General features: G+C 41.2%; 1 protein-coding gene across 1 annotated transcript in view; it reads right to left on the bottom strand.

The window, feature by feature from the left end:
- Positions 1-1299: 1299 nt before the first annotated feature.
- LOC124282869 (tetraspanin-33-like) overlaps positions 1300-19536 on the bottom strand; it is a 33946-nt gene continuing 15709 nt past the window's right edge. Inside the window, exons 2-7 of the mRNA XM_046718904.1 lie at positions 10505-10693; positions 8674-8862; positions 8016-8150; positions 6859-6906; positions 5623-5751; positions 1300-4646 (exon numbers count right to left, since the gene is read on the bottom strand). Coding sequence (XP_046574860.1) covers positions 4572-4646; positions 5623-5751; positions 6859-6906; positions 8016-8150; positions 8674-8862; positions 10505-10693 — 765 coding nt within the window. The 3' untranslated portion in view covers positions 1300-4571. The remainder of the gene's footprint in view (positions 4647-5622; positions 5752-6858; positions 6907-8015; positions 8151-8673; positions 8863-10504; positions 10694-19536) is intronic.

Below are 19536 nucleotides of genomic sequence, written 5' to 3'. Positions count from 1 at the left end.
CACAACCTCAGCGGTCAAACAGCGTTCACGCTGACATGGCGTGACGACTGAAGGGGTGTCGTGTGAGACGAGGGAGGGACAGGGAGGGATACTGATGGGGATATGATTGATGAGCGATTTGGTTACATATATATACCCACACATGTAATAACGCGTTATAACGAGAGATACGGGGTGCCGATTTGTTAAAAGAGAATTTTATGAGACATTCTCATGGTATTATGTATTTCTTTGCTTGTTGTTTAACGCTGCACTCAGCAATATTCCTACTGTACGGCGGTGGTCTGTGGATTAGCTAGACAGGACCAGACAATCAAGTGATTAACATCATGAGCATCAATCTACGCAGTTGGGATACGTTTAATCATTACATTGACCACGTGAGCGAACCAGTATATTGATCCCGTTAATCACCCAGCACGACAAGGATGGATTGAGACTGGGATATTGATGACACTAAATGACATTATCCCGATATTGATGACACTAAATGAGTGAGTGAGTGTGGTTTTACGCCGCTTTTTTGCAATATTCCAGCAATATCACGGCGGGGACACCAGAAATGGGCTTCACACATAGTGCCCATGTGGGGAATCGAACCCGGGCCTTCGGCGTGACGAGCGGACGCTTTAACCACTAGGCTACCCCACCGCCTGATGACACTAAATGACATTATCCCGATGTCCTTTTTCAGTCATAAAGCAGGAATACGCTGAGTGCGGCGTTAAACAACACAAAAACAAAAAGCAACAACAAAAAGCCTTCTTATAATGAAATGAATCAGAATTCATATAACGGTTCCCTTTACAACAAGGGCATTTTCCCAAAGCTATTATACGCTCTGGTTGTACACGCCGTGGAATCTCCTTGGCAACGGACAGTGGTTTGTCATCACGTGAATCACACCGTCGGGAGTGAGCTGGTATAAACACAAGTTGAATATAAATAATAGGATATCTTGTTTCAGTTTAACATTAGTTACTCAAAACATATGGTAGTTTTAAAATCTGACATTCCTTTTTGTTAAAACTGTGTGAATTTCTGCTACTTCAAGTCATAACGGGTTCATTTGATTATTCTTGAGTGGAAACGCAAGACACTCGGAGTTACGTCCCCTGAAACTCTCCTGTCAGAGCGTTTCCCTTTGCAGCACTCCTGTATACAGCGTGAATGTATGGTATAAATTAATTATCAATCATACCGTAGAAACACGGATTATCCATTTGGAGTGTGTTATCAGACTATGTAAAACTCAACAGGCCCCTGTGGAAATTATCAATGATAGCATGAACTCCAAAATTCATTAAAAAGTTTATTCGTAAAACATTATAACAAATTATTGGCATTTTGAAATATGGCGTCAAAATGTCAGGGATGAATCATATCGTCTACATCATTTGCATAATTCCATTACGTCGGAAACCAGACCATGTGTTTGTGATAATGAATAACATGAGCTTGATTAGAAAAATAAAATATATTACCATATATATATTTTGATTGAAAATGTAAACAATGGAATGATTCTTGAAATGAAACTGTTATTGATTAACGACAATTTTACGCATGTTCATGTGAATAAATCTTCTCCTTTCCTCTTGGTCACCGTGAAGGAGAAACCATTAATTCACAAGGCGTAGTGTTTATATTCTGAAACATTTAAGATATTTTGTCATCTTAAAACTGGTATGTTATATGTTGTACTCCATTATCATCGAATTACATGACACAAACTTGCTGATGCGAGTATTTTGATTGAACAGCTAAGTGATAAGATATAAAAATATATCGCACTGCACAAACGAGGATGGATCATAAACTGGTAAGCAGCACAGCGCTTATCACATCAACCTTAACCTTGATAAACACAACCTGTCGCTCAGTCTTTTTATCCTTACATTTTGCTAACATTAATCCATGCATCCAATGTAAGGATTGTGGGTATACGTCCTGTGTACGAACGACATCGACAAATCGGATGACTTTGACCAGATTTAGTCATGTAAGACGGACGGTGGAAACACAATACAGACATTAACAATCTTTGAATGGCACCGAGAAGTGATACACATTACAGGGAACCTTTATGGATACAGCATCTGTATTATGGGGAACATATGACGATTCAGAATATTATGTTACTCCTTCATGAAACAAATGAAAGCTAGCCAGCAGAGAGTGAGTGAGTTTAGTTTTACACCGCTTTTAGCAATATTCCAGCAATATCACGGCGGGGACACCAGAAATGGGCTTCACATAGCAAGCAGAGAGCTATATGTGTAAATGTTTTACAGTTTAGTTTTACACCGCTTTTAGCAATATTCCAGCAATATCACGGCGGGGACACCAGAAATGGGCTTCACATAGCAAGTAGAGAGCTATATGTGTAAATGTTTTACAATTTAGTTTTACACCGCTTTTAGCAATATTCCAGCAATATCACGGCGGGGACACCAGAAATGGGCTTCACATAGCAAGCAGAGAGCTATATGTGTAAATGTTTTACAGTTTAGGTTTACACCGCTTTTAGCAATATTCCAGCAATATCACGGCGGGGACACCAGAAATCGGCTTCACATAGCAAGCAGAGAGCTATATGTGTAAATGAAATGAAACAAAACAACATCGACATAATACAGAAGTTGAAATTGACGATATAGCATATACTGGTTACCGGGTTATGATACTGATACACTTGAACGTCCACTGTAATGAAGAGTCTGGATTACGGAGGGTTCACTGTATATGCGAAATTTTCTTTTGGGCTTCGACTATGAACACACGTGAAGCCTTTACAATGTGATAACTGAAAGACAAAAGTATTTCTAAAAGTTGGGATCACCCGATCTGATCAGTTTTAAATCAAACGAAACCTGTAGTGGTATGACATATTAACTCTGGCACACAGGGGCTTGTAACGCTAAAAACTGCCACCAAGGTATATACTGTCACTGACGGGGACTTAGTATTATATAAAAAGATAGTACTAAGGCCCCGTCAGTGACAGTATATACCTTGGTGGCAGTTTTTAGCGTTACAAGCCCCTATGCTCTGGCAATAAGAAAGAATCGAGTGATCCTTAACCCCCTTTTAGTAGTAAATACATTTTAAACGCTATTGCATCTTCCTCTCTTTAATATAAACACTTTGTGTTTTTGTCAAATTGCCCGCCCCGTATATTACGAAAAAGCAATCACCCTAAAAAAAGATCGTTTTAACCGAGGCTCGTGAAACACAGGCTCATTAATATCAGAAATCTTTCGTTCGTATCTGAGTAAAATATCCGATTTTAATGCGGTTTGTAAACCATCAGAACGATATATACTTCCAGTTCCAGGGACATGAGATCTACACAATATTAGTTGTTTCATTGAAGTCGATTGTTCGTTACATCAGGATTACATTCGAATAACGGCAGCCGTCCTCGTTACAATTACAAACATTACAAGACAAGAATTTGTAGAAGCGCCATAAAATCTGGATACGCGTTCAGGCTGCTTTAGGTAGTTTAGCGCTTACGAAATGAGACATGTTTTGTGTGCGTAAAGCAAATAAAAACGACAATAATATATAATACCTTGATAAACCGAAAACGTTTAAGTCTAAATAGAGCTTAAGTAACAGTACCGCTCCTATAGTGACAGTATGATCGACCTGAGAAGGAGTCGTTATATTCATATATCCATGAGTTCGAGTTAAAAGGAGTTTAGATTACAGAAGCACCTGTTTGTATTGCCTGTATGTCATATGCATGTGAAGGAACATACATGTATGAACTGTTCACATAAATGTATGAACTGTTCACATAAATGTATGAACTGTTCACAGTGCAATCAATTTAATCACACATCTTCTCCATACTTGTTATTTCATAGCTTTAAAGCATTGGTAATACTATACGTACCCTTCCGTACAATATATTCTTGGACACACATAATTCTATATCATAATACTGTCATGTGGCCACAAACTGTAATTGCATGACGGGTACGAGGCACACCAGTATGTATTCTGTGAAGCGGAGACAGAGCTTCTTAAGTACTTGCAGTTGCATAAAACACGTGTTGATCATTCGTCGTTGCGCGGGTGTTTCCGATGCTCAGTGTCAGACTTCGGATGGACCCAGAAGCTGTTGCGTATCTCGTGTTTGATATCCGTATTTGATATAAACGAGACAGATGATGATTGAAGAAAAGCTCCTTCTGAATCACGATCACACACGGGTGCTGGATCATTCCATTAGAAAACACAGGGGTGAGACGATGGTTGGTGTATATGAAAATCACAATTTCAAATTCGGTTGAGCCATTTCATCTCAGATGATTCATTCGTCATCAGACACATTGACACAGACATGTGTCGTCAGACACACATATAAAGGGACACAAACAGGCATCAATCAGATGCCATTGTTGTTGGTTTTTTTGTGGATTTTTTTGAGACACAGACAATGGACAAATGAAGTAATCACAGGTAAGGACCAGTTACACCTGTTGAGGGCACACAGGTAAACGCATGCCCTTTTTGTGCCGTTTCCAGCGGCCTCTGGTAGATCACGTGACCATACATCCTCAGTGACGTTCCCATTTCCTCTTCTGAGTTTTAACGCCGTCCGCCACACTCCGAGCCATGCATATGAGGAAAATCTAAAACAGCAAAAATGTTAAAACTTGTTAGTGAATGTTGACTAACGCAGATCTTTACTCTTTTAGGTATGATTGCATTCATCAGCTAGATATCGTAACCACCATTCCATCATCAATCGGCTCTGCGATACTATGGCAACCTATTCTACCCTGAATACCCTGACAGGCAAAGCCTGCAAGGTGGTGAGTGTCTGACCGGTGGGGGAAAGGGCGAGGCTCTACCCCCAGCCCCGTCATAACTAAAGACGCTAAACGATAGAATATTTTGTTACCCTCGGCCCCGTTCCTAAAAGCGATCGTAGCGCTACGACTAGACTAAGGCTTAGTCTCTGAATATATATAATTTTGATAGTAACAAACAAGCCCATTTATATTGAAAAGGAGCCCTAGGGAGACCAGAGATTCAGAACCTGAGGAAATTTAGACTTGCTTTATTTAGGACTTTAGCACTGCAGAGAGGGCGAGGCAGTAGGGAAATTAATGTGGTTCAGGGACTGTGAGACAGACTACGCTACGACAGTCGTAAGTCTATGTTGAAGTACCGGAGTTACGATCATCTTAGCGCCACGATCGCTTTGGGGAACGGGGCCCTGGTTGTAAAACTGTCGCATTGCACCTCAATGGACCGGCATTATTGCGGACCGGCATTATTGCGGACCAGCTTTAACACATACATACATTACCAGTATTACGCTGTGAAATACTGTTTGTTTTGTTGGTATGTTTGTTTTTGCACTCAGCAATTTTCAAGCTTTGTGGCGACGGTCCGCAAATCGAGTCTGAATCACATAATCCAGAACTTCGCAATTGGGATACGATGACATGTGTCAACCAAGTTAGCGAGTCTGACCACCCGCATACCACCCGATCCCGTTAGTTGCCTCTTACGACAAGCATGGGCTGCTGAAGACCAATTCTAACCCGGATCTTCACGGGTACTGTGAAATACTGAAGACGGAAGTAGAAATCTAGTTACCTGTGGTAAGAGAACACCGAGCATGACCCCTCCAATGATGAGTGAGTGTTGGTTGATCCACGAGCCCAGCGAGTACAAACACCCGTCTGTGTAGATCTTACTGGTGTCCCCGACTGCTAATACACCATCCTAAAAGAAGACGGAAACAAGCACCATGTTAAAACTCGCTATCGATTCTACTTAAAAGTGAGTGAGTGATTCTGGTTTGACGCCGACTTTAGCAATATTCAATCGATTCAAACATTGTGCCACCCAATCAACATATACGGGTATTTAGTAAAGAAGTGGGCGATCCCCAAACACTGCACATTGCATTGTGTCCGCGAACCTGACCACCCGATCCCGTTAGTCGTCTCTTACTATTGAAGGGGCGGTGGGGTAGCCTAATGGTTAAAGCGTCGGCTCGTCACGCTGACGATCCGGGTTCGAATCCCCACATCGGCACAATGTGTGAAGCTCATTTATGGTGTCCCCCGCCGTGATATTGCTGGAATATTGCTAAAAGCGGCGTAAAACCCAACTCACTCACTCACTCACTACTATTGAAGCATAGGTTGCTGAAGACAACCAGGATTTTAAATGGACTTCTGTTGCATTTAGGACATATGTTCTACACTGATGTTCCTGTATGTAGTTGCAGTGTATGTTACAGTTGAGCAAGTGTTGTTTTATGCCACAGTTACCTATATTCAAGTTAGTTAATGATTGTCTGTGCAGGGACAACTCTAAGCAAGTCAAATCAAACGAGTGGGCGATGTGAAGAACATCGATCCATTTCCCTGGGTCACAATAACACTAACAACTAGTCAGTTTGTACTGCCTTCATTCCATTTTTAAAAGCCCAAGGCACAATTTATTAGTCTCGTGCTATCGGACTAGCATGAATTGGAATGCATTACTATTAGCGACGCAGGAGATAGAGAATATATTGCAGAAACATCACAGCGGTCTGTAAATCACGGACATTAAACCTGCCAAACCAACGGTTGAGTGAGTGAGTGAGTGAGTGAGTGAGTGAGTGAGTAGGAGGAGTGAGTGAGTGAGTGAGTGAGGTATTACGTCGCTTTTAGCAATGTTCCAGCAATATCACGACGGGGGACACCAGAAATGGGCTTCACACATTGTTTCCACGTGGAGCCCGGATTTTCGACGTGACGAGCGAACGATGTAAACACTAGGTTACCCCACCACCCCGGTCGATAGAGTGATCAAGAATCTTCCATTTAATACACGTACCTCTATCGTCTGTACCCCGCCACCACACAGAAGATTTATAATCTCTTCCTGAAATTGAGATCAAATTAGGGAGATGGTCAGTTAAGTCATGAGCAAACAGTGTAAAAAATACTATACTAAACTAGACTAAAACGACTTGAAGAATACCGATTCTTTCATAATGCCATAGTTACTCTTTCATAGAATAATATCAAAACCACATATATCTCTGGAAAAACAACAACACGATCATCCTTCCTTTGATGTTTATATTCTGCGACTGAATGTAAGTAATCAAAGTAATATGAAAGAATCGTATCGTTTTTAGTAACTTCTCTGAGGGGCATTTAGAGGTTTGAGTACAAAGTAAGGATATTACATATATATATATGTGTGGATGAACTCCTCTATCACAGTTAGAAGAGATCTTGATGGTGGTTCTTACACTTGCTGAGGCCCAATGTGTATAATATTGGAACCTACACCAAAACGCCGATCCTAATTATACCAAGGTGTTCATACATGTATCTTCTTAGTGTATGTATATACATGTGTGGTAACGCTTTATTCCTTGTTCAATGTTAACATGAAAAGCTGAGAGCTGTCAGGTTTCATAGGCTTTGAATTAGAGGGCTACTAAACGGTGAGTTAGTGAGTGAGAGTTGTCAAGTTGGGGAAAGCTACAACACTCTTCTCAAGCTGACAATAATCCTAGGCATGATGGTAGGACGTTTTGACCACAAGACTACCCGTAGATCTCTATATCCATCTATTATCAATCCAATACATAAATCGAAGACCTTTGATTAAGATACCACCAACAAGAACATTGAAAGTTCCTCAAAATGCAACATATCATTATCAGGTGGCCATACATGAACCACTATCAAACATTACTGATACCATGTGTTCGTGAAAAGCTGAGCATATAATCCCAATCGGTGGCACCCGTCATGCATCTGCACCCCCGAGGATACACGTCACAAACACATGCAAAGGCAAATAAATGAAACTGAATTGGGTTTTTGTATTTCATTTTAAAGCCAATGTTAAATGTGTTTCGTCACTACGCGTTTATAATGGTTATCATAAATGGAAAGTATATTAAGCGTTGACTATTTATTTCCAGGTGTACAGTGTATATTTGTTACAACGGGTATCTGAGGTTTCCGTCTCACCGGCTTAATTATACAGCAGGACGGCGGTACAGAACACCTCTCCGCGCTGGGGTTGTTGGCGGTGCAGTTGAAGTAGGGGTTAGCGTTCCAGTCCTTAAAGCCTTCCTGGTCGTTACTGACGCCGCAACATCCCAACTGAAACAGTCGTCATTTGTTTGCTATATGATGTCCAATGTGTAAAATATACTGAACAGCAAAAGAAACGCAAGTTTCGAAAAATGAAATCTCATAAAAGTAAGCGTTCATGTTGATGGAACGTTCATGGTAAAGTGACAAAAGGCAGACTTGCGTTTCTTTTGCTGTTCAGTATATTTACATTATATTATGAAATACTCCTTAAATATTGTTTTTCACTAACAAAGCATCGGGATTAATTATACTACACGACGCTGAGCACCGAGTTAGGTAACTAGAATGCGATGACATGCAAATTCTATGGAGTCGCCTCTTACGACAGGCAACAATTCTAACAAGGATCCTCGCGGTCTTCAACTCTCTAGGATACGAGAGCCTGTCACAAACTCTAGCCTCATACAACTAACGTGGTTGCTGAAGATCGAGTTTAGCCTGGATCTTCGCGGTTTGTTGACTGTATAAGGTGACCGTTGCTGTATGAAACATTTGCATGTCTAGCGGAAATTGACACCGGGTGTCTCACCAGTTTCTGGAAGTTGTCGATGAGGTTCTGCATGTCGGGATCGTCTCTGTATTTGATGATGGCGTCCTTGAAGTCCTGCTCGGGGAACAACCCCATCTTGTCCCGTACATCCGGGGCGTAGTAGAAGATGAAGGTGATGACGGCCAGAGCCACCTGCCCCAGCAGCAGCAGACTCAGGAAGTAGTGGAACTGAATAATAATAATAAAAATAGTAATAACAACAATAACCACGATAGCGACGACGACGACGACGACGACGATGATGACGACGACGACGACGATGACGATGACGACGACGACGATGATGATGATGATGATGATGACGACGATGATGATGATGAAAACCAAACAAATATGTTGTGACAATTATAAATTATGTAAGTACTCATTTAAGAGACAGAGTCGAGTCGTAGAAGCGGCTGTAAAATCAGCAGTCAACCTTCTGTGGATGACAATAGACTACACTTTACCTTGTCGTGATGTTACTGACTGACTGACTGAGTTTGGTTTTACGCCGCTTTTAGCAATATTCCAGCAACATCACAGCGGGGGACACCAGAAATGGGCTTCACACATTGTACCCATGTGGGGATTCGAACCCGGGTCTTCGGCATGACGAGCCAACGCTTTAACCACTAGGCTACCCCACCGCCCCCGTGGTGTTACTAATATATACGACATGTGACATGTACATGATAATTGTTAACCTGATGTTATTTGTCAGCTCTTGTACCTGCGCTTTTTTCTATTTTATACAAACAAGAACAGTTCGGACAGCGAACTAATATTTAAATCTTAGTGAGTGAGTGAGGGAATTTAGTTTTACGCCGCACTCAGCAATATCCCAGCTATATGGTGGCGGTCTTTAAATCTTAGTAGTAAATAGGGTAATATAGATAAATGCTCGAAGTGAGATAGCCAAACCATGGCATCACTGCGCTGCCACAGCACTAACAATAGAAACATATTTGTTAATTACTTTACTCTCAGGTAGCGTTAAACAATACACTTTTTTATAGAGATAATAAAATTGTTCACATAGATAATAAAACGATAATGACGAGTTTCTTCGTTTAAGCTGATTTGAAGCCGAAATTGATTCACCCGTAAATGTTCTAGAATGTGAAATCTAATAGTAAATAGCGCCATCTGGTTCAAGGCTTGTTCTGCAGAGAGACTTCAGCGACACGACTATGGTAGGTCGCAACTAAATTACTTGCGTTACGATAGTACTGCCACAAAGATCGCTATATGGAAAGAATCCCTGAAGGATATATAGTCTTAAAAAATGTAAGGGAACTTCATTACTTAATTTACGATTGAAAAAAATTGGGAGATATACTGGATTCAATCAATGTTGATATGATAATAATGAATATTTTGAGAGTGCATCACCACTTACACTTCCTTATGACCATAGTTGTTTGTACAGTAATCGCTCTTGAAAGATAATTGGTGTATGGCGTAGAATTGTACGATTTTCATTAAATTTTTTCAAACATAAGAAACGGCTAGAAAGAAACACTAACAACTGTGTGATTGAAGATGATTGTCAATATTAATGGTCTGCAGTTATTTATCGACCTTCCTGAAAATCATGAATGACACCCCTTGCACGTGTATGGGGCTACTGCGTTGTGCACGTGCATGTCATGCGTTGTGTTTATGGGTGGCAATAATGAGATATAGCGTTCATAAGATATCAGTGAAAGGTTTGTTAACGCTGATACTTCGTATCCAAATTGAAAGTTCAGGTTCCCCTATTTTTAGTATGATAGTTTGTCGACATCTTTTCAACACTTGATAAAAACATTCCAACTGAACTACTTACAATTTTAAGGAACACTGTGTTTTCTCGGAGCGAGCCCATGCAGCCGAAGAAAGCGATGAAGGTCATCACTGACCCCACCAGACACAGGACGCAGGAGGGGTCGAGGAAGAAGTCAATGGCGTCCGTCACCAGTTTGTGTTTGGTAACCAGGATGTAGGCGCCAACGGCTCCCATTCCTATCCCGACAAGCTGCAACATTAAGTGAGTGAGTATGATTTTACGCCATCATTTAACAAAACTCTAGGAAAACTGCAAGCTGCAACATTTAGTGAGTGAGTATTTTTAACGTCACCAATTAACAAAACTCTACGAAAACTCCAAGCTGCAACATTAAGTGAGTATGATTTTACGCCGCCAAGTAACAAAACTCTAGGAAAATTGGAAGCTGCAACATTGAGTCAGAGGGTATGAACTTACGCCGCTTTTAGCAATATTCCAAGCAGCAATATTTTGATTTGTAAGATAGATGGTAAACTAGTTAGGTTCTATGCAGCTTTATTCAGTATTCATTATAACGACAATATCAGCGCGGGGGACAACGGAAATGGGCTTCACACCTTTAACACATGTCGGGATTCGAACCCGTGCCTTCGGCGTGACAATCTAAAGCTTCAACAAACAGAACTACACAGGTATCAGCAAATATCTCACGTTAGTGATATCATATCCGCCGAAGCGCCGTGGTGGCGTTCAGTCAACACTGAAAGAACACTTCAACGTGGTTTCATGTTTCAAAATCAACGTTTAAAATAAAAAAATCCGCAAAATGGATAACTGTTGTATAGTTGCCTTAGACATCTATGAAAATATATTGCCTTTAGAGTGACACATTTAGAACATTTTAGGTAAGGAAGGGGTCTGTGGTTGTACATTCATTTCTCATCCGAATCTTCATTGAACCAAGTTATGTTTACCCGAACTTCCCCTGTCCTATAGCTGTTTGCAAACTGTTGCCGGGATGAGTGAGGGTTAAATAACCATAATCAAATGTTTTCTTTGCATTTTCAATTACATTTTAAACAAACAAGCTTTCTTCTGTGACCAGGCCACTCTGGACGCTAGTGTGAGTGTTGGAACCGGCCGCCATTACTAAATCACAATCCGACTAATATGACGATCGGGCGGTTAAAATGGGTGACTTGGAGTCTTATTATCATGACAGTATGGAACGAGGACGGTGATTTTTAAATCTCTTGTGTATCCGTTTGATAAACAAGAAAATGTTTGTTTGTTTGTTTGTTTAACGCCTGCTTGGTGTATAAATACTCGAGTCTGAACCAAACAATCCAGTGACTGGTACTTTGAGCATCGAACCTTCGTGGGAAACGAAGACATGTGTCAACCAAGTCAGCGAGTCTGACAACATAATCCCGTTAGTCGTCTCGTAGGACAAACATGGGGTGCTGAGGACCAATTCTAACCAGGATCTTCACAGTCCAGCAATGCAAACTACTAAAGATACAGTTTACCTGTCTAGATGGTTGTAAGTGCGGATTTAGTTTATTTTGATTTGAGTGATTGATGCATATTTGGGATAGAATTGCAAACTACACAGACACGGACATGATCGATGACATTAATCGATATGTACTGAACACAAGAAGAGGTCATAAATAATGTTGGGAACATCTTTATGATATTCACCACAAAAATATAATCCCAAAAATGATGTTGATACCTAACATTTTTTTTTCGGTGTACCTACAACACCATAACCTGTGTACTTCCACCCAAATACAGGAGTCAGTGACAAATCTAGTAAACGAACGACGCAGTGAAAATTATTCAATTTCAGTGTATTGCTGATTATGTCTTCCTCATCTGACAACGTTATTTCCCTTGTGTATACAGTCGGAAATGGGAGAGACACGCGACAACTTATGAGTAGATGCAATTGATCTTGTCGTTACACATGCACAACGGAAGTAGTATGAGCACAATCATTGTGGCGGCCAGTTAGTTAGTTAGTGGGTGAGTGAGTCCGTTTAGGGCCGTTTTGTCAGACATGCTCACTTTAGTTCTCTAGCTTGAGATACCCTGTGTCATACCCAACATTAACTCACCATGTGTCACACCTTACATTAACTCACCCTCCGTCATACCCTACATTAACTCGCCACGTGTTACACCTTACATTAACTCACCCTCCGTCATACCCTACATTAACTCGCCACGTGTTACACCTTACATTAACTCACCCTCCGTCATACCCTACATTAACTCACCATGTGTCACACCTTACACTAACTCACTCTCCGTCATGCCCTACATTAACTCGCCACGTGTTACACCTTACATTAACTCACCCTCCGTCATACCCTACATTAACTCACCCTCCGTCATACCCTACATTACCTCACCCTGCGTCATGCCCGCTGGTAACATAACCCATGTCACATCCTACAGTAAATACTTGTACCATATCGCAAATTAGAAGCACCCTCGTCATACCCCACTGTGTCACACCCTATAGTACACATCTTTGGCTTACCCTAAAGGAGTGAGTGAGTGAGTATGGTTTTACGCCGCTTTTAACAATATTCCAGCAATATCATGACAGGGGACACCACAAATGGACTTCACACATTTTACCCATGTGGGGAATCAAACCCTGGTCTTCGGCGTGACGAGCGAATGCTTTAACCCCTCAAATACCCCACCGCCATTACCCTAAAGGAACATACCCTGCGTCCGACCTATAGTAACATAGGCATCGTCATACCCTTGATAGGAATACCATATATCATACAATATAGTAACATATAGTGCGTTATAAAGAGGCAGCATCGTGATTACACAATGCCATTTAGAAAGTGGTCAAATGTAACATATGTTATATTTGGGATTACACTTTCTTAGTAAAGTACAGATTCTTGTACTTTTGTTGGGTTGAGTCCCATCCGGGATTCGAACCCACGCCCTCAGAGTCAGGCACCAAATCGCCAGCACACAAAGTCAGCCGCCTAACCTGCTCAGCCACCGCGGCTTCCACCTAGTTACAGGCAGTATCGTGACTATATAACCCGTCAAACAGTGATCACCAGATCTGTAATACAAACAACGTGACAGTATCTATTTCGGAACCCGTTAGTAACATACTAAACAAGGGAAACATCGTGATCTATATGTCAGGCATATGTCACTGGAGACTCTCCCTGACGTATACAGGTCACCCTTTCACCTAGCCAGGATACTGTACACTCTTATCAGTTAATACATACTGAGAAGACTTCCTGGTCTGAAGTAATCGGTAGACTTACTCTCAATGCGTTGGTCAACATTAAGAGCGACGTTGAACCAGACAGTGGTCTCAGCTTACGATTTAAATAATTAAAACAATTCTTAAAGTTAACGAAAAGTGAACGCATACGACTAAGATTACATCCGGGGATTTCACTGTGAACCTTGATGATTGAGCCAGACGTTGGTCCATGAACTAAAGATACGAATGCGTTCAAATAAAATCATAATTTTTAAATTAGGAGATACACGTACTGTGTTTGGAAATTAGATGAATGTTAGACCGAATTGATAGTCTCTAAATTAATCATTTGAAACCTCACGCTACGCGTTCGGCTTCAAATGAATCTTAGAGACTGTCAATTCGGTCTCTAAATTTCATTTGAAGCCGGACGCGTGGCGTGAGGTTTCAAATGATTAATTTAGAGACTATCAATTCGGTCTAACATTCATCTAAGTTCCAAACACAGTATGTTTATCTCCATTCTACCATAACCGATTTAACATCGAACTTCCTCGTCCTGCGGAAGACACTGCGTAATCCGGCATGGGACGAGAGGCGAATTGAACTCGTCTGTGAAGGGAGTGGTAGTTTCCGTTCGTATTTTTTGTTAACATTGCAACATAAAAACTATTCTGACCAAAGAAAACAAATTACTGTTTATTCAATGCAATAATGTAACACCTAAGATCTTGTTTTTTTATAATCATAACTCCACACGACCGAAACCAGCCTATTGTTTTGTGTGCCGTGTTGCTGTACCCCCCTGGCCACACTGTAATAGAATCGTCTGACCTACTTATTTTCTTCGAAGTAGACAGTTACGCAACAGTTTGAAATGGCGGACGAGCCAGTGTTTACATTTTGCGAAAAGTTGAAATTCGAAGTGACAGTGGAAAATACTTGACTGACTGTCGAACCTGAACCCTGCAGAATCGAAGAATAGATCCTTTTCTGATCGACCTATGACCTGTAACTCATCAAAGACTGTTGATTTTTATGACCGGTGAGTGTCGATCATAATTTCACGTACGTGCCTCTACCCCGGCATGCGACGAAAGAGTGACAGTGCTGTTTTGTATACATGCGACTAACTTGGGATTCCTTTGAACATTGTTCTCGTCATTTGGGACTGGATTGTGGCCAAGCTTTTCAAAGTGTACGAACAAAGCAGTGACAGCCTTGCGGGGAAGGTGGCAGAGAGCGGAATTCTCATGGTTCAATTTTTGACATTTGAACGATGCAACGAGACATGATGGAGTATGAGCGGCAAATTTTGTGTTTTGCCTCACCGTTATCTTGCGAATTTCCTATTCTAAACGGAAATAAATATACCATTTACCAGGTAGGTAAATGTTTACGAGCGTTTTGCCGCACAAATAGGGATAGATATGGATGTATTTTTACAAGGTTTTCTGATTTATATGTTAGATATTGTTTGTTTATGTTTAGGGCTGTGTATTGTAATTGAGTTTGAATATTTTTATAACAGAAAGTAATAATTATGATAGTGAGGTTCCCTAATAATTGTGGAGGAGAAATCGCATAATTGTATTTTTCGAGTTTTAATAAATGTTTCATCAGCATTTCCATCACGTCTGTTGTGTTGATATTAGTCACGTGGCCAAGCTGAAGTAGTGCGGCAGTGGTGTATACGTGCGCAGTGAAGCGCCGTGAAATCAGACGCATTTTCAATCCAAATTGATACCGTCTGATTTTATGGATTGACCAATCAAATTCGAGCATTTCACGTAGCCATGGTAGAATGACCCGTGGCACCTCAAGGTACCATCAAATCTCTTAATTTCAGTAGAGTTGACGAGTGAAGGATTGTAGAATGCTGGATGACAAGGGGATGGGGGGAATAATTTATTAAATATTTGGTCTCGGGAATGTAAGAGTGTAATCACTGTAATAGTGTTTTCAATTTCCATCAACATCACGTCCGAGGACATCAGAAAATGTTTTTTAAAAATGTTTTTATGAATGTAGGAACCGAACGTGAAGGTACAGTTGTTTACCAACGTTACCATGCTCGCAATACACATGTTAATCATACCTATGACTGCCCCAATACTCGCAATTACCTCCCATCTTACACCACCACAGCTTCTAAATGCCACTCAAAGAAGATATTATTTCTGTGCAGAGTGTGGAGTATTGGACAAAATATCACTTTTCTTCCATTTCGTGTTTACTTAAGTCTGACTCACAGTCCCTGAACCACATTATTTTCCCTACTGCCTAGCCCTCTCTGCAATGCTAAAGCCCTAAATGAAGCAAGTCTAGATTTCCCCAGGTCTGAATCTCTGGTCTCAATGGGGCTCCTTTTCAATTTAAATGGGTTTATTTGCTACTATCAAATTTATATATATTCAGGGACTAAACGTTAGTCTACATTTCACCCAGTACAATTCATTCTGGTCCTACACGCGTTTAACCGTACCATTCCTGCATCATTACAGTCTGGTTTAAAGGGTCTCCCCTATATGCAATGGTTTACTGGTATTGTTCCTACTAAAATATCGTGCACACTTCCAGGCCACAACCCGCCTTTACGTAATGTGTCACGTTGTGTATGTTATCAAGTCCTTGACGTGGGTGATAAATCATAAGTCTAAACCTGTTGCCGTTATCAGCTTGTCTGTCCTGACACCAATCGAACTAATCTCCAACTGTAGACCCAGCCTTAAGCACTTGACTGACGCACCAACCCGACACTGTCATTAACATTAGACCAAGTCCATGCTAACTCCTTGATAGCCGTGAAGATCCGGGTTAGAACTGGTCTTCAGTAACCCATGCTTGTCGTAAGAGGCGACTAACGTGATCAGGTGGTCAGGCTCTCTGACTTGGTTAACACATGTCATCGTATCCCAATTGCGTAGATCGATGCTCATACTATTGATCACCTGATTGTCTGGTGTATATAAACAGAATAAGCAGACTCCATATATCCGCCGCCATATATCTGGAATATTTTTACGAATGCAGCGTTATAAAACAAACAAACAAACTCCTTGACGAACACACAACTCCAACATAACAATACCGGATTTCTTATACCGCCAACCCGTGAAGGTCCGGGTTAGAATGAACCTTCAGTAACCCATGCTTGTCGTAAGAGGCGACTAACGGGATCGGGTGGTCAGGCTCGCTGGCTTGGTTGACACATGTCATCGGTTCCCAATTGCGCAGATCGATGCTCATGCTGTTGATCACTGGAATGCCTGGTCCAGACTCGATTTACAAACCGCCGCCATACAGCTGGAATATTGCTGAGTGCGGCGTAAAACTAAACTCACTCACTCATTCCATTATACCGCCAGCACCTGTCACTCTATTTTAGCCAAACGGAGGGAGCTTTTATACAGTTACGTTTTCTATATACCTTATACCTTAATATATGTATATATAATATTATGAATCATTATACTTGTCTTCCATCGTCTCTCATAGATCGCGATTGGTTGTGTACTTTTGTTTTAACCTTTGTATTGTGTATGATGTTCTATGGATATGAGGGGCGGTAGGGTAGCCTAGTGGTTAAAGCGTTGGCTCGTCACGCCGAAGACCCGGGTTCGAATCCCCACATGGGCACAATGTGTGAAGCCCATTTCTGGTGTCCCCCGCCGTGATGTTGCTGGAATATTGCTAAAAGCGGCGTAAAACCAAACTCAGTCAGTCAGTCAGTCTATGGATATGTTTTTTGTACACAGGGGAGATGTAAATAAACATTTCAGAGTAACACTCCAGAAAAGACCGAGCGTATGGTATCAACTAACGCACAGATCCAACACAAACATGTACTGTGGACCCAACCTTCCCAGGCCGCCTCCGTGGTGTAGTGGTTAGAGCGTCCGCCCGGAGAGCGGAAGGTCCCGGGTTCGATCCCCGGCCGCGTCATACCAAAAGACGTTAAAATGTGGTACTTGTTGGTCCCTGCCTGGCGCTCGGCATTAATGGGTACAAGGACTGGTCGGCTCGGAGTCAGTATAATGTGTCTGAGTGGGGTATTCATGCTTCACTGCGGCATGGTATCTCAGTCGGCTAGCACAAAAAAACCAGCTTAAGTCTGGGCTAGTACAAGCAGCCGCACATACACATACACACGCATGCACGTCGTCATATGAGCGAAATATTCTCAAGCACGACGTTAAACCCAATTTCACCTCACCTCACCCAAACCTTCCCCATCAGTCATTGACCATCGAGAAGAAACGGCAGAAAGGTCTCCCTCGAATAATATATCTACATGTATTATGGAGCGCATCTCACCTTACAGACTTTAATTACGAACTATGTCTAGTAACTATGTACTAATGTTTCACTGCTACAAGCAAATTCGCTCCAAAACGTGTGTCACAGAATTAGGACATTGGACCTTAGTAAATACTAATTTCCATAAACTATATCGAATGATTTGTTAAAGTAATTATATTACACGAGAACGCCATTATCTTGGGCGTAGTCGACCGGGATATTAGTTACGGCCAATGTTAATCGATAAAAGTGGGATCAATGTCCCACCGTTTCACGTCCCGCTATGAATATTCAGAGTTACAGAAACTAATAACAACACAAGGAAGTTTCCAATATTTTTAATCCCCACGTACAAAGCACCTGGCATATGTTTGCAATTCACATTGTGAGTTAGGCATTGCGTCGGTCTATGCATTATTGTAGGTATGTTCCGTAATGTTGGCTGAACCAGGAAGGCAAATAAGAAGTACTGCAAGCTACGGTTTTAACGAAAGGCATTACCAAGTGTAGTTTGGTATAACCGTAGTTGACTGAACCAGGAAGGAAAATAAGAAGTACTGCAAGCTACGGTTTTAACGAAAGGCATTACCAAGTGTAGTTCGGTATAACCGTAGTTGACTGAACCAGGAAGGAAAATAAGAAGTACTGCAAGCTACGGTTTTAACGAAAGGCATTACCAAGTTTAGTTCGGTATAACCGTCGTTCGTTATACGTATCTCGACAAAAAGATGTGCAAGCGTAGTAAGTGCCCACGTCCACAAAGTTTGTTACATCTGGTCGCTATAACAATGTTCGTAATATACGTAGTTTTCTGACTTTGTTAATTGTTATTTGTTGTTTAACGAGTTCATTAGTAGCGCCTCAGCGATATCAAGGTGGCATAACCAATTAGCCTTGACCAAACCAGTGACTGACGTCATGAACACGAATAGTGGAAGATTTGGGGATTGTGTACATAGGTGGGCAGGCTGAAAATCACATGTTTCTGTTGTTGTTTTTGGGGGTGTATGTTTTTTTTCTCTATGTGTTTTAAAGATATATGACCTAAGCAGAAACTTTACATTGCAACCAGGTGGCGAGTGAGAACACTTGCAGTAGGTGTGGCTTGTGCCGCACAAATATATATCTTTCCGAGTCGTTTCATGGTAATCTGTTTTGTATCAAACCATCTGTCATGTGACCAATTTCCATGGCGGCCACAACACACATTGCTGTTTTCGCTAATTCGGCGATGGGATTTGGCTCATTATTTAATTATGTTTTGGGAAATCCATTACAGCGACAGTTAAGTATTATTCTTTATGCTACTATCAGTCGTCATTTTAAGATTCCCGTAGATTTCTGTCTTCAAACTTGATGTGTTATGGTAACAACTCAGGGGCGAGCGTGGCTAGACTGAATGAATGACAGGTTTATTCGCGGTGTATTAATTTTCGCGCTAAAATGTTTTGCGCGAAAAGCGCGGAAATAAAACCTGCGCGAAATATAATACGTTTACAGTATTTGTTATTTGTTGATCAATAAAGAA

Source organism: Haliotis rubra, unplaced genomic scaffold (assembly GCF_003918875.1).
Source record: "Haliotis rubra isolate DU_JTF1 unplaced genomic scaffold, ASM391887v1 Scf305, whole genome shotgun sequence".
Taxonomy (NCBI): Eukaryota; Metazoa; Mollusca; class Gastropoda; order Lepetellida; family Haliotidae; genus Haliotis; species Haliotis rubra.
The sequence above is the reverse complement of the archived record's forward strand: the minus strand, read 5'-3'. Positions and strand labels throughout refer to the sequence as shown.